Source organism: Rhinolophus ferrumequinum, chromosome 21 (assembly GCF_004115265.2).
Source record: "Rhinolophus ferrumequinum isolate MPI-CBG mRhiFer1 chromosome 21, mRhiFer1_v1.p, whole genome shotgun sequence".
Taxonomy (NCBI): Eukaryota; Metazoa; Chordata; class Mammalia; order Chiroptera; family Rhinolophidae; genus Rhinolophus; species Rhinolophus ferrumequinum.
In genome coordinates this window covers 32670110-32686497 of record NC_046304.1, presented here as the reverse complement: position 1 = coordinate 32686497, position 16388 = coordinate 32670110, and the positions used below count along the sequence as shown (strand labels likewise).

The window sequence follows — 16388 nt, the reverse complement described above, 5'->3', positions numbered from 1 at the left end:
GAGCAAACTGGCCATCCTATTTAATTTCTTAATATAAATACAGATATTTGAACATAAAGGAAATACAAAGAGTAGTGCATATTTTGAACTAAAACCAAAAGAGTTAACTGCTATCTTTATAGATTTAATATGCTCACCTGGAAATGTTGCTCACATTATTTTAAATTCATTCTATAACAAATTGTAGTCATTCAGAAATTAATTACAAGTTAGTCCCAAAAGGGGTTCATTTCATTCCAACTACCAATCCATATGCATACAAGGCCAAAGTAAAGTATAAACTAATCGGCTAGTTACCAAGGTACCCAACTATAAGAGTCACTTAAACACCAACAGAAATACAAGACGGATACAACTGTATTAATCAGAATTCTTCCTAGGGAGAACAAGGGATGTTGAGTATGGTAAGACCAAACGAGCATGTTCAATTCAACTTCCTTCTACTGCTGATTTCTAAAGGCTCCTCCTGAGGAAGGCTGGATTAGTTGTAAAGCTTTTGTTTTGCTGAGTAGAGTGTGCACATTTTGGATCAAAGCTGAAAAGCTTGGGACAGTAAGAAAGAGGCGGAGCTTAGCCTTTAGCAGTCTCCTCCATTGTTCTCTAGCCACAGAACATGGCCTCTCTTTTAAATAGAAGTCAAAGAACAAATGATTAGAGGACTCTGAGTTTGCAATACAGCAATCCCATTCCTAGGTATATACCCTGGAAAAACCAGGAGACTTGTGCTACAATGTTCATATCAACTGCATTGTTTATGGTAGTAAAGCTGAGAACCTAAATATTCATTAACTGGAAAACAGAAATACAAATTGCAGTATATTCATACAATGGGAAATTATAAAGCAGTGACTGTGAGTGAACTATATAGCTCTATATTACAACACAGGTGAATATCAAAAGCAATACTGAGTAAAGGAAGACTCCAAGATGAAATACAGTATAAAACACAAAAACAACGAAAATTAAACCCTACTTTGTATGAATACATACATACGTAGTATAATAAAACTATTTTTTGAAGGTGAGAAAATTACTATAGGATAGTTTCCTGTGGAGGGGAGGAGCACAGGATAGCTTCCATGTTTGAAAATGTTCTAGCGCTTAGTTGGGTGGTAGGTTTATATTGTTAATTTATTATAATATTAAGTTATTATTCATAACTTATTTATATTACATATATTTTTATGTGTCGAATATATTAAAAAACAAGAGATTGAAGGGGTACCAACTAATCATTCTGTCCAGGACACCCATATATCTCTGATGCTTGACTAACAAACACCTGTTATAGGAAAGATAACCTAATTACCAACAGAATGACCAATATGCTAATAAAACTGGCAAGAAGCTCATATTTATTCTTTAGTATTTAAATATGTTGACAACAATATGGGCTAATTGCCTACTATTAAAGTTCTAGACTTCATCTTTTTAAGTTTCATACTATTAAACAATTTTTATTATTAAGCTTTTGTATTTCTAAGTCAAAATTTCAAGCAAAACAAAAATAAAAAACTCCAAAATGTCCCAGTTGGTCCTTGAACTTAAACATGCAGACACAGGTCAGAGCACAGAGTCACAGGGGAAAAATGAGTACACCACATGTAGCTAGAAAGCTTTGCATCTGGATACAATGTGGGAGCATAAGCATATCTTACTCATGACCACAAACATGTCTTCTGATTTTCTTTATCATACTATATCCAAAGCTTAATTAATTAAGACTTCCCCAACATACCAAAATGTGGTAAGGTAAGGAAAAAATTCCAAAATTGTAAACCTACATCATCATCATCTTTTGCTTTTTGCCTTGCATCTTCAGCTTCTGCACGAGCTCTAGTGGGGAAAACAAAACAAAACATATTATGTGAGTTGAGTTTATCCTTTCAAAGAATGAAAGAGTGGGTCAAAATTTTTAACCACCACTTTATCTTTTTCTAAACAGACTATTTATTAAATTGTCTTCATTTAGGGGAACGTTATCATAGCAGTGATCTCAGGAAACAAAACAAAACAAAACAAAACAAAACAAAAAAGAGGCATTAAAGAAACTTGAGTGAAGGAAAATAATGTCTCTAATTTCCTTATTAGCAATATTTGAAGTTCTTCCAACTTTTTTCACATCATGACAAACACAAAGGCTGTCCTATTCAGTAAATGGAGGGGCCTGCTCACAGCAGAGGCCATCGGCTGGGCACACTACCCTCTTCCAGGCAGCTCTTGGCCCTTCCTGGAGGTTGAGAGGGCTGAAGGCCCGAGTCTCGGGGTCATACTACTCCTTTATGGCACACTGGCACAGTGTGGCTTAGAACAACATAGTGAGAACTTACTTCCGCAGCTCTTCCTCCAGTTCTTTGTTCTTTTCCTCCAGCTTCAGTTTGGCTTGTTTCACAGCCTCCAGTTCCCCTTGCAACACATCTTTCTCACAGGTCAGTTCATCCACTTTTGCTATCAAGTCATTCTTCACTACATTCAAAGCATTTCTAAGAAATACATATTTCAAGTGCATCATTACAAATAAATATCCTTTCCATCTTTCAGCTTTTTGTCCTGTAGACAAAGTAACTACACAATCACAAAGCTGAATAATTGAATACTTCAAACGTATCTACCTACTGTTGTTTGTAGATAAAGGTAAAAAGAAACACAAAGCAACCTTGTAATACCATCCATAAGAGTACAGTTAGTAAGTTCTGAAGATATTACCTATTCAATAAAGTTAAGTCAATCCTTAAATTAACTTTTAATAATTAATGAGGAAAAAAGCCTAAACTGGAAAGAACTGAAAAAAATCTAAGATCTAGTTCCTTTTGGGTATACTGGGCATAGAACCTCGTTATACCTGTATTTCTTTTGGATACACACAGACGTTCCAAAATTGCTGATACAGCAAATTAATAATGGGGCACAATCTGCTTTTCCACCTGACTCAGGACCTGTACCACTGTAAGATTCCAATGTGTTTGAGGGCCTAAGACCCACTAATTGTACCTGAGAACCTACAGCTATGGAGGAGAGCTCTGAAGAGGTGGGGTGGGAATAGGTCACAACATTTATGCAAAAATAAAAGAAACCTCAGGAAAAGCATGCATAGAACACATCAGAATATTAAGAGAAAGGCATGGATACTTGTAGAATGGAAAGGAGGTGAAAATCTCTGCAAACAACTGAGCAACAAAACATATCCATCAGTGAATTTAGGCCCCATGATCTATCTGCGTGCGTGCACATGCGTGTGTCCGTGTGCTGTGTGGAAGCATGAGCCCACACACAAGGAAGGGGAACGAGATGGGGCTGTGAGACTGCGTTAGTGCTGTGTTGAATTGAAGAAAATCATTGACTTGGATAAGAAGAAAATTCAGTGTTTTCTTGCTCCTTGTTAAAATTTTATATATACTTACTTGGTTTCCAACAGTTGTGTATTTTCTAATATAAGATTCTCAACTTCACGGCCCATTCCTGGCAAAAGAAAAAGGATAAAAACTTTGAAAATAGATTTATCAAAAATTATATAAACATAGTATAAGCTATAGTTGCAAATTTTATTCTACAAATTGTATGTCCTTTAGTAATCTCAGTTTGTCTATAATTTCATTTGATATTACCTACTTGAGTGGATTATAAAATTATAATTATCCATCGCAAAACAAAACTAAAGATTTTGTTAGCCAATTCTTTACAACTGTTAGTCTATATTGTCTCGTAGATATTATGTCAAAAGGATCAAGAGTTTTCTGACAAATATTCAAAAATGTAGCAGTATTTAGGGGGGGGGAAAAGAACAGCATTAATACGGATCAGAACATTTCAAAATCACAGTTGGTATTATAGTCTTTTGCCTAAAAAGTAAGCCTTATTCATAGGCAATAGGCAGAAACTAGGCCAAAGAAGATGGAACCCCAATGCAGATGAAACCTTACCAAAGAAATTATGGTCTTAAAGCCCATGCATTCCATGTAAAGCAAAAACAAAGAACAAGAAATGTTTTATGTAAGAAACAGCATGAAAATAGATCATTAATCTGTAAAGTTTTATGCATGATATGAAAAACATCGGGAATCACAATGCTATGGTTTAGTGCATAATGGTGTGTAAAGGACAGAAATTACGATGATTTCCTTCATTCATAAGGATGCTCGGATAGGTTATACCTAAAAACATGCTTTATCAATTCTTTGCATAACAAAGTTGAATATAATTAGATTGAAACCCCCATATCAATAATATAAAGTTTCCTTCAAAGCACAACCTCTGAATAATAATGTTCAGTCGTCACTTTATAGAATCATGTTTAATAATTTAATGAGTACTATAAGGTAGGCAGGTAGAACATTTGATGCAAGGTCCAATGTAGTGATCTTTAGGGAGAAGAAAACTATTTCATTTGCTACTCATAAGAAACTGAAGAAATAAAAAAACACACTAAGGAATATATCTCAGAAAGTTACAAAAACAAAAAAATGCAAAGCAAAACCAAAAACCCACCAGTCATTTATCCTAAGCTAATGTTGGAAAATCACATACAATGGAAGAAGTAATATTCATAACCCAGATAAACAGGAAAAAAAATATTTCTAAAGAAAACTACATAAGGTAAAAGAGTTAACATGTCCCCTTATTTTTTAAAAAGGTAATGTTTCAAATGACTTAAGATAATTTAACAAAAAACCAACCTACAAATGCTAAAAATTCAATGCTCACATTTGGTCTCATATTTTGTCTTTATTACAATTATCTCAAATATTCTCAAAGATCAGGGTACTTCTACAATGAAGAATTAAATATAAGAAATAGTGCTTATTTCATTACCCATCTACGTAGTCGCCAAAAACTGAAAATAAAGAAAAACCAAAAAAGTTTCCATATTTCAATTCAAAAACGAATTTTGGCAAGATATGTTTTAAATACCAACATTAACTTTTCAATAAAGCTACAGCGTCAGAAGAAATAAGATTTGGACTGGTTTTAGAAAAGGTTATATAATGGCTATATTTGCTATAAACTCTCAAGCGTATAGGGAGATAAGCATAAAAGCTGAAAATATATGCAGGGCAAAAACAAAAAAATAGTTGAGCAGAAAAAAATTATGAGAAAGCACTAAATAAGAACAGCAGCCAAGAATACCTAGTTTAAAAAGCAGTAATATTAAAGTATTTAAAAGCATACACACCAGAATATTCCCCTGGGTAAGCCGCCCAAGAGAAAAATGAATGAGAATCTCAATTAGATTGTGTTCAGAAAGCAAGAACTACACTCATTTATTTCAAAAATGAGACAGAAGAGACAATAAAATTGAAAAGATGTAGAGAAACCATTAACTCAACACAATAAAATGTAAATATTTTAAGTATGAAAAAACTGAAATATCTAGTATATGGGAATCATATCCTATAATGTATTTTCTACAGTTTACACATTCCTAATGAAGAGTACTCTTAAAATCTAGCATATAAATTTAGTATGTCATCAACAGAACTGCCCAAAATTCTCATTTTGAAATATTTTAGCAAACACTAATTCATAACTTATGAATTATATTATATTATAATTTATATTATAATATTATAATATTATATTATAATATTATAATAATATATTATAATTCATAATATAAGAAAAACATAACTTGAAGTGGCCCCATTTCTGTTCAAGACTTCAACCAAGCAGAAACTTAGGTCTAACATACTTGGAAACTTTATCTATTAAAACAGGCAAAACCTGCTTTTTAAAATCACAGACATCTCATATGGATTTTAGCACTGAGCCTCAAGCTAGGTTCATGGATGGACTTCCAAATTATGTGTTAATCTCTTGAGAAAGTATGTGATTTTATCCAGTTCTGTATGGTCATTTTCCCAAAAGCACACTGCTCTCTTACAAATTCTCCAGTAAAGGAGTTTTAACCCCGAAAGGTTAAGAATCACAGATTTACAGGTAAAACAAAACTGTCAGAATTATTTAGAAATCCACTCACTTAGTTGCTGCACTATGTACTAAAAACTTAACAGTAAGAAAAAAGACACATTGTCTGGGCCACACTGAGCTTATAGTCTACTTAGGGAGACAGGTACACAAAAATTATAGTACAGTATATGAAGAGTGGCATAACAAATAAAATGCAGTGGTATGGGAAGACATTGCAAAGCTAAGTAAGCTTTAACTCAGGGATCAAAACAGAATTGCTAGAGGAGGATGTGCCAATTAAGCAGAGGCAAGAAGGAGACAGATTTTTTTTTTTTTTTTTTAAAGAAAGGAAACAAACAATCCTTTGTGATTGGTTGTGAGGGAAGAGGGAGAGATCTAGGATGGAGAACAGAGTGGGTGGTGAGGTCATTCATTCACTGAGTTAGTACATGTTGGTATAAGAACAGCCTTGAGGGACAGGACAAAAAGATGATGGCATATAGTATAAGCCCTACAAACCACCTTAGAGGTGTCTATGGGCTGTTTGACAGTAGGCTCTAGAAAAAGATTTTAGATGGAGATAAAAACTTTTGGAGTAAGTGGCCACGAAAGCCAAGAAACAACAAGAGCAAATAAGATTTCCCAAACAAAGAAGCAGGCCTGGGCCAGGAACACTGATATCTGAAAGATGGGCAGAGGAAGAGAAGCCTGCAAAGAAGATTGAAAAGCAACAGTCAGAGTCAGAAAAGAATGCTGGAAAGTGTGATATCTCAGAAATCCAGCAAAGACAGTTTTAAAGATAAATGCTATTTGAGAAGCCATGTGAAATAACTGAAAAGGAACTGCTGGTATAGTAAACAGAAAGCTGTTTCAGGCAAGGTGAGTGTTGGGGACAATGCCCATTCAGATTGCAGGTCAAGTGGGACTGGAGAAATCCTGCCAGTTAAAAGGAGCCGCACTTTTGAGAAGTCTGTTTTGTTCACTGATGTATGACAAGCATCTAGGATAGTAAAAAGCACGTAACAGACACCTCACTGATATTGCTACACAAAAGCATGACTAGAAGAAATGGGAGAGGAGTGAATGATAGGGTGGGTAGCCACTGAAGATAGAGGGTCAGAGGAAGGCAGTATTTTTATTTTTAAATGGTAAAGAAAGACCTGAACATGTTTAAATGATAATAGGACATAGTAAAGAAAGTAAAGTAGAAAATATAGAAAATAATCAAGAGAAAGAAAATCCTAGCAGAAGGACGTAGGAATGTATGATTTCCAAGTTCTAGAATGTGGCCATGGGGAGTAAATGGAGAAAGGGATCAAGGAAAATAAAGGCAAGGGATGAAACACTAACCAAGATAAAGGACAAACTGAAGCAGAAAAAGTAATCTAAGTACTGAGTACATGTATGATTGCAAAAATTTGTATCTGCATCAAATATATGGTGATGGAAGGAAAACTGACTCTGGGTGGTGAACACACAATGGGATTTATAGATGATGTAATACAGAATTGTACACGTGAAATCTATGTAACTTTACTAACAATTGTCACCCCAATAAACTTTAATTTAAAAAAAAATTTTATATCCGTGATTAAGAGGAGAGTTTTACAATAATAATTAGAAAAATGAATATTGAATTATAGAAATGGACTATATACTTATTTATCAACCCTATTAAACCCAATTAAAGAACTTTAGGAAACAGTTTTGTTAGTTTAACTATATTCCATTTAGTGAGTATTACACCTCAAATGCTATCACTGAATTGTACAGAAGATAAGCCAACAACAAGCATGTGCCTTGGAAATTTCATTTACTATCTTTGACCAAAAAGTATTCATGTAGGCATATGTTGTTACATTTATAGCAGTATTTTAAAATCTTCTAATATGAAACATTCTAGAGATAAATATATCAATACCTGCAAAAGGGAAAGGACAGTAGTTTACAGTCTATTTCTTATTTTCAAAGTGGAAAGAAAGGAAACCACAGTGTCAGGATTTTGCTTTTAACTTATTTAGTATGCTTAATTTTCTGACTTAAAGATGGAAGCTTTCAGAAAATACTTCATTTAAAAGACCACAATTATTTTTAAGTACTATATGGCTCCTCAACTCTTTACAAAAAAGAAAGTTTGGGCCACCATCCTCAAAAACCGTATTACTCAATATTGGATTATGAGGCAGCAGAGCGTATAAATTACATCAAATAGTACTTCATTGTGGTTAAATACAAAGAGGCAGGATGAAGGAAATTTTGGGGGTAATGTACACAACTCTATGCATTTTTCAAAATTCAAAAAATTCACCAAAGAGTGAATTTTACTATATATAAATTTGAATATAAATTTAAACATTTTAAAATGCTTCTTTCTAACATTTTTTGTATCTGTCCCTCAATTTTGCCAGGGAGTCAGTTTATCAAACCAATCAAATCTGAAAAGGAACTTTTCATGCATAATTTAATGTTAACTAAAGTTAAAGTATAAATTTAAATGTAAAAATGGGGTATTCTTTAAGAATTAACCTTTTAGCCCTCCTTGAGAAATGCAAACTCATTCAATTGCTTCCAATGTGTTTACTTAGATTTTAATGGTGGAAGTCTATGTCTAACTAAGAATAGTTTTATGTATTTTCAATCTCTTACTAGACAGACTGTGAGCTGTTTGGGCAGAACTTATGTTTCCTTCAGAAAATACTCCAAACTGTCAAGGACATTAACTGGTAATCAACAAATTTAACATAGAGGCATAGATTTTTCTAACAGGTGGTTTCATGGAAGCCCCAGCTGCTTTTTTCTTTTTTTTTTAAGGAGGGCGCAGCTCACAGTGGCCCATGCGGGGATTGAACTGGCAACCTTGTGTTATTAGAACCACGTTCTAACGAACTGAGCTAACTGGCTTCCCCAAGGCATTGACTTTTAATGCTATTAGGTTTCCAATTTCTGTACAATCTTAAGTTATAAGAAAGTTACACCAAAGCTACTTGACATGTCAGAATTAATGTAATTATTGTTGAAAGGAACTTTAGATATCACCTAGAGCAGGAGTTAGCAAACATTTTCTGTAAAGGGCCAGATGATGAATATTTTAGGCTTTTTAAGCCACATGATCTCTGCTGCAGACTACTTAATTCTCCTGTTGTAGTGCAAAAGCAACTACAGACAATAAGTAAACAAGTGAGTGTGGTTGTGTCCCAATAAAACTTTATTCACACACATAGGAGGTGATCTGAATTTGGGCCATGAGACAGAGTTTGCCCAACCCCTGAACTAAAGTCCAGACCCTTCATTGATTACACAAAGCAACTGCGGCCCACAGAAGTTAAGCTGTTTGGGGAAAGGTCACCAAATAAATAGCAGAAGAGCCAAATGCAGTATTGTTTTCAAACCAGCTGTTCTTCAACAACACAAACTCATTTGAAATGATTACATTTCCCGTAGAGCTGAAACAGAATACTCAGTGAAATCTCAGAAAAATCAAGTGTTATAGTTTATTTCATTAAAAGGAACAGAATTTAATGAAATCTATTTCAGTCAGGAACTAACTATCCATCAATACACACACACACACACACACAAAATGTGTAATACTAATCTTGGAACACAGCACGAGCTCAATAATTTGTGTTCTATGAATGCAAAATACAAATTTAAGTGCAATTCAATTTTAAAAATATACATGTGCAAAGATGCTTTCATTTAAAACTTTTCATGATCTCAGAGAATATATTCCTATTAATTACCTAAAGGTGCAATACTTCTGGTACCACACTAAGCAGGTAGGACATTTTAAAAGAATTTTCAATTAAACCATTTTTAAAAATTTACTTTTAAAACAGTGTGCTACTTCTTCAGACAAGCTGTCATACCTAGTAAATCTGCTCCTTCATCCACATCTCCAATTAGACCTGAGCCAGCTGAAGACAGTTCTTCAAAGAGAGATTCTGTATTGCGATCAAAAGCTTTGTTCTCTATGCCTTTGGTGGGAGTGCTATGCAACAAAAACAACAGAACCCAATCAACAAATACTATGAAGACTTTTTTAACATTGTAAAACAAATACAACAGACTAAGTTAAATAGGAATTTTTTAAACCTACAATTTACATTTAATACAAAATATAATTTTAAAAGATTTCTCAAAGGTTTCCTAAGAAATTCCCATTAAACTCTACAGAGATAACTGGTAAAGAAAACAGAATGCTTTTGCAGTCAGATCCTAGCAAACATATAGCATCACATCCATGAGTAAAAGAGGCAAGATTCAAACACAGGCAGTGAGGTTTCAGAATCCGTGTTAACTACCATGTTCTATGTTGTCTGGGTATGAACTGGCATGGATGTTTTTTCTTTTCAGGGCAACTTGAAAGTATCTATTGAAACTTTAAATGCAAATACCAATAAGCCAAGAATCTGATGTCAAGAAAATGTCCTACAAAAACTGTCACAAAAAGGCAATTATGTATATAAAAGGAGGGTCAGAGCAGCATTTTTAGTAGCAAAAAGCTGAAACCACCCAAGTGATCATTAATGGGGCACAGATGAAGTAAGTTATGGATATACACATACACATAAAGTTGAAAATTTTTAACTTTATAGTTAAAGACTTTAAAATAGAGCCTTATAAACTAGAGAAACCCATTACATAAAGGTATTTTTTAAAAAGCAAGTTACAAAACATCATCCCTTTTTTGCAGAGCTGTAGAGGGACGTGGGGAAGTATGTGTATGTTTGTGCATTAATGTTACAGTAATAGAAAAAAGTCTACGCAAGATTTCCAATTAAACATAGTGAACTGAACATAGTAATTTATCACACAATAATTCAGAAACTCAATTAAAGTGCCAGTGAAGGAATTAAAAAGGTATATACTCACAAGGACACAGGGAATAGAAAAAGAAACTACAGCAGATTAAATGTGAATAAAATTCTGTAAGATGGAAAACAGACGGGTAAAGAGTAGACACTGATTTAACAGACAAGAGAAAGCTGAAACGTAAACCACTGGGGTTTAGGGAGGAAGTCAGTATGCTGCCAGAACCCCTGAAAAGGCTAGGAATTGAAGGAACCAGCAATCTGCCGAGAGAAGCATGCAAGGTGGAACATAAAACTAGAAGAACAGGATGAAAGACGACACAGGATGCAGTATGGCACCTAGATCCAATTTTCTAGAAAAGTGAGACTACCCTCCTCCCAGCATAACTCCCTGAACAATGGAGGCCAAGTTTAAATGTTATAGGTAGGATACTGGAGAATCAGCATCATTTACTTCAGTATGAGCAAAACAGCCACAGAGCAACAGACATTCAAAGAAGGTCTCTGTTATAAAAGAACCCAAAACAAATGGACTGTGACAGAGGCACTTGGAACAAAAGGTGAAAATGCAGGCAGCAGCAGAAACTTAAAACAAAAACCAGTTATTTTTCAGAATAAATGTTGAAAACAAAAAAATTTTAGAAAAAACAAAAATCAGTGAAGGTTGAAAGATAAAGTTGAAGAAATCATCCAGATATTAGAACCGAAAATAGAAGAGATGGAAAAAGGGGAAAAGAAATTATGAGGGTCCATTCAGGATGTTAAATATCCACTTAACAGGTGTTCCAGAAAGAGAGAGGAAATAATAAGGAGATATAGAGAAAATTTCTCAGAACTGGGAGATAAGAATTTAAAGATGAAAAATTTACTGCACACAAGAACATACAAAAGAAGACTCCTATATCAAGAACGTCATCATAATTTTTTAAGAAAGAAGAAAAACTAAAATAGGGATAAACTAAAGATCCTGAAAGCTTCCAAGGAGAATGTACAAAAAAAGCAGTATCACAAACGGCTGCAATCCAAACTCAACATGACAATAAAATGTGTCTTCACAATTCTGAAGGAAAACTTCCCGAGGTTTTCCAACCTAGAATTCTGAATCCAGCCCAACTATCAATCATGTCTTCTTCAAATAACATTTGTCACATTCAAATTCTCAAAAAATTTACTCCCAGGCCACCTTTGCCCATAAAGCTAGTAAGAAGATATTCTGTCAAAACAATGGCATAATCAAGAAGCGAGATGACTGATCAAGGAAAGAGAAGACACAAAAGAGGAGAGAAATGAAAAGAATTCCCAGGATGATAGTAAGAGCCAATTCTAGGACCAGAGAAAACTGAGCAACAGTCTTGACTGGAGAATAGAATTAAGACGCCAGAAGAAAGAGTGCTAAGAAACTGGTTTTGTGTTTGGCCATTTTGAGAACGGTTACATTTATGGTTTGAGGGTATCTGTCAGTGAATTAGAGACATATATATAAGAAACGTAAGCAAAAGACATAACAACAACAAGCACCTGAGTCTTTACTAATTCCAGAAAAACTATTGTAAAAGAAAGAAAATGTAATCACAGTATATTCTGTGATTAGTATTTATATAGTCATAATGATATAAACAGTGAATGTTAATTTAACAAAATTGAGATATTATATTGGGTGCATGAAAGGAAGGATGGTGGTTTAAGGAACTATATATCCTCGTCATCTTCCATTCTAAAATCAACAGCTAACGTGGCAGGCTTTTCAACCAGGATTCCTCAGCTGGTCCACAGAACACAGAAAATGATGTGAGTGACTATATTCTCAATTCTACCCAAGAAAGTACATACATAGTTAACACTATTCTAGATGCACAGGAGTATAAATAATGTATTAAATACAAGGGATACCCTAGGGCATTAGGCCTTAATTTTCTTATAGAATCCCAGCTGAGAAAGAGAGGGACCAAGGAAGACCAGCGTAAGGATGTGATTTAGATACCTGAAGACAAATAGCATAAGATAGCTGAGTAGTGACAGAGATTACCTCTTAGGAATGTGAATGAGGGGCAGGAAGGGGCCAAAATACGATTGCCCTTCGTATTTTGTATTACTATTTGACCCCAATACTGCATAAATGGATTAGTATAATAAAAATTTCTGATTTTTATAAAGAAGTTCAAAATGACAATAGCACACAACTATTAACAAGTAGCTACATCTCCTAGGCTTAGGAGAGAATAGATAAGAAGCAAATATTACTTTTTACATTCTAAATTGTTTAAATTTTTAAATAAGCAATAAAGTAAAACATATTTTTATAGGGCACAGTCTTTGAAATCAGAGTTTAGACTGAACCCAGCTCTACCTCTTGCTAGTTTAGGAATCTTCATTCCTAAGTTTCCAGATCTGTAAAATGGGAATGAAGACTTCTATTTCATTTGGTTGTAATTGAGGTCAAATTACACAAAATAATGACGATAGCAATAATAGCAGCCAACATTTATTGAACTGGGCACTTTGCCAGTAATTTAACATATACTGATTCATTTACGTCTCACGACCATCGGAAGGAAGTACTATTATAAATCCCTTTCACGGATAAGGAAACTTAGATTCAAATCTAAGGCAGGATTTGAACCCCCAGTCTTACTCAAGGCTCATGTTTTTTATCACTATTGTATACTGCACAATGTCTAGCAGAAATCAATAAATGCATGTATTTTTAATGGTCATTATTAATTAATTAAAAGATAAGATTTATGGAAGAAATGCAAAGGCAGTATTTCCTGTCTGACATTCTTGAACATCAATCTATTTCAGATGACCTTCATTAAGATGACATATAATCATTCTCTTCCCACCACTAAATAGCCCCCCCCACCACCACCATGTAAAATGAGACTAATTTCTTCCAATAATGAGGTCATTACACTTCTGAAGGGAGTACATTCTCTTCTTCCTGATCTGGGGGAAGGAACAAAGCTTGCTCAAATTGTTAATTCCCCCACTCCTGCTTCTATGTTTCCTCAAGTTCTAGAAAGTATGGGCTATCCCTTCGCTGTCGTTTTTCCGTCCTTCCACATGTTCCTAATCCCTGATGCTGCAAAGGTAACATTTCACAGAACACTTAAACCACGTACAATGTTTACTTTCAAAAACAGGAACTGGAATATAAGACCGACATTTCTTCAACTAAATATTTGAAAGCATTTTGTCTGGTCAGAGACCAGAGAACAACAGTGTGCTTCTGAGAGGGGAGAAAAGGAAGGATGACATGTCTATCTGACATTGGCAGTACCTTGAGCCTTTATATCCACTGAGGTCTTTGTCCATATCCAACTCAGGCGTAGATTCAATGATTGCTTGAACTTCTGACTTCTCTTCATTTTCAGCAGAGCCTTAGGAAAGGACAGGATGACAAATAATGCATACATCACGTATTGTCCCTAATATGAAAATCCTCTTGCTTCTATGATTGTAAATACATCATTTGATCACAAAAAAACTGAAAGAGTGGATACTAGGAAACACAGGATTAGACATGTCATATATTCAATTAACAGTTAACAGCAGACACTAATAAATAACCAAAGAAAGTTTTCATTTGTATTTCTTGAGACACAGCACAGTGTATCCCAGGCCAGAACTCCCTGTTTTCATTCCTATTTAAGGGGTGGAATATGGAGAAAGCAAAGACAAAGACTGACGACCTAAGGCAGGGAACAGTAAAACATTATCCTGCTACCTTACAGGCTCTCCAACCCTCCAGCCCCCCAAATTTTTCTCTCCAAAACTTTAATCATCACCTCTTTTATGCTTATTTAGAATTGAGTATGACAAATTATTTAGCTATTTTATAAATCTAAAACAGCATCGCCCAGTGATGAATTTTCTCATGCCCACATCACCTAGATTTATTGACTACTTTGCCAGTAAGTAAAAGAGGAGGGTCACTTACCTGTTGACGCATTTCTAGTTTCTTGTGCAACCTGTATTTCAATATGCTTGCTTATCTCCGACTTATTTGGTGTATCTGCAAACTTCACAAATCCTTCATTATCTTCCTTTAAGGGAGTATCAGTAGGAAGTGTTGCCACATCTGAAGCAGCTGTTGATGCTGGAGTGGTAGCTTTAGATCCTCCTTGGCTAACATCAGAAAGTTCATCCTACAAATAAAAATAATTACAGAGAAAATTTGTACATAAGTGATTTATTCTAAACCATTTTAAAAGTGGGTTATAAAACAAACTTGCCGAAAGAAAACTCTATTTAAAGCAGTAATAAAGAGTCACTGATTACCAAAGAAAATAATCTCTACAGACCAGTAAATAATAATGAATAATCTCTACAGACAATTCAAATAATTGGGAAATATTTAAGTAAATCACATTTTTTCAGACATACATGAGATTCTTCTAAATAGAAAATTTGAAGATAAAAGTAGATTGGCAGTATTAGCAATACCATTATATCTTAATGTCCACATCAGAGTTTTTAAAGGCAGTTATAATAATGTACAATTATTTGATAATAAAAACCTATTTCAACACACTTAGAGCATGTACTGTGTAGCAACTGCTCTAAAACATCAGTGGAATAAGATTCTCAAATCTCAGGAGTTTTGTAAAAAGTGTTCTGAAAACATCCTGCTTCCAGCTCACTTGAAGTATTTGTCAAAAGGGAAGATTGTAAAAGAACAAAAAAGGGGAGATTCTAAATCCAAGCCCAGACTTTAGGCAGTGAGAGATCAGGTAATCTGCATTTTGATAAGCAACTCAGGTGATTTATATACTCACTAAAATTTGATAACTACTATTCTAGGCTTCACAGATAGGCTTCAAAAGCTACATGCCCAAATTGAGGTTATATGAAAAATTTGTGGACCACACATTTTTCTGAGAAAAGAATCTACAACTTTAATCAGATTTTCCAATGGGTTTGTGACTCCAAAATCATTAAAAACATTGTCCAATGGCTACCAATGAGGCAGTTCTTATAAAGCAAAGTACCCAGGTATAAAGAAAAAAAAAAGGCTGAAAAAAGTTTACTACTAGTAATAGTAAGGATTAAGGTAAATTTACTGAATTTATCATTCACTAAATGTATGACTTTGGGTGAACTGTGTTTTCTTTCTATATCTATGTTTTCTCATCTATAAAATAGAACTAATGGTACCTAATTCATAGGATTATTCTAAATTATTCTATATAAAAACTTAGCAATGGATTCACGCATACTGAGTGTTTTAAAATGTTCCCTATAATTTATAACAATACATTGTGCAAAACTGAAAATTTTGAAATGCATGCTTTTGGGGGGAAAATAAACATATTTAATTTGTGCTGTGGTAGAGATGATTATCAGTGATTTTTATTTCCCTCTTTAAAATTTTTTCTTTTATAACTTTTAAAGAACATTGTTAAAAATGCATTACGGTTATAAAAATAATGGAACCAAATCCAGGCAATGAAAAAAAAAAAAACCTAACACTATATATCAATCAAAAGTATATACACACGCTCCACAGCTTTATATTACCCTGCCTACAAGATTTAGGTTATTTTAGGTGCTGAGAAGAGGGTGTTCAAATTCAATGTAAAACTATTCGAGTATAAGAAAACATTTTTGGCACATGGACATTAACTATAAGGAAGGCAACCACACCTGTAGAAAACTTCATCACCAAAA

General features: G+C 34.1%; 1 protein-coding gene across 20 annotated transcripts in view; it reads right to left on the bottom strand.

Annotated features, from left to right (window-relative positions):
- The window catches only part of SPAG9 (sperm associated antigen 9), a 108944-nt gene that overhangs the window by 31013 nt on the left and 61543 nt on the right, over nucleotides 1–16388 (bottom strand). For 9 of the 20 annotated variants that reach the window (XM_033089469.1, XM_033089470.1, XM_033089473.1 and 6 more), the window contains 6 exons: nucleotides 14659–14866; nucleotides 13999–14098; nucleotides 9774–9895; nucleotides 3402–3459; nucleotides 2331–2483; nucleotides 1785–1836 (listed from right to left, as the gene is read on the bottom strand). In XM_033089469.1, the coding sequence (XP_032945360.1) occupies nucleotides 1785–1836; nucleotides 2331–2483; nucleotides 3402–3459; nucleotides 9774–9895; nucleotides 13999–14098; nucleotides 14659–14866 (693 nt within the window). Of the gene's footprint in view, nucleotides 1–1784; nucleotides 1837–2330; nucleotides 2484–3401; nucleotides 3460–3920; nucleotides 3936–5170; nucleotides 5183–9773; nucleotides 9896–13998; nucleotides 14099–14658; nucleotides 14867–16388 lie in introns of all 20 variants that reach the window. The other 11 variants (XM_033089465.1, XM_033089464.1, XM_033089471.1 and 8 more) reach the window with 3 other exon arrangements.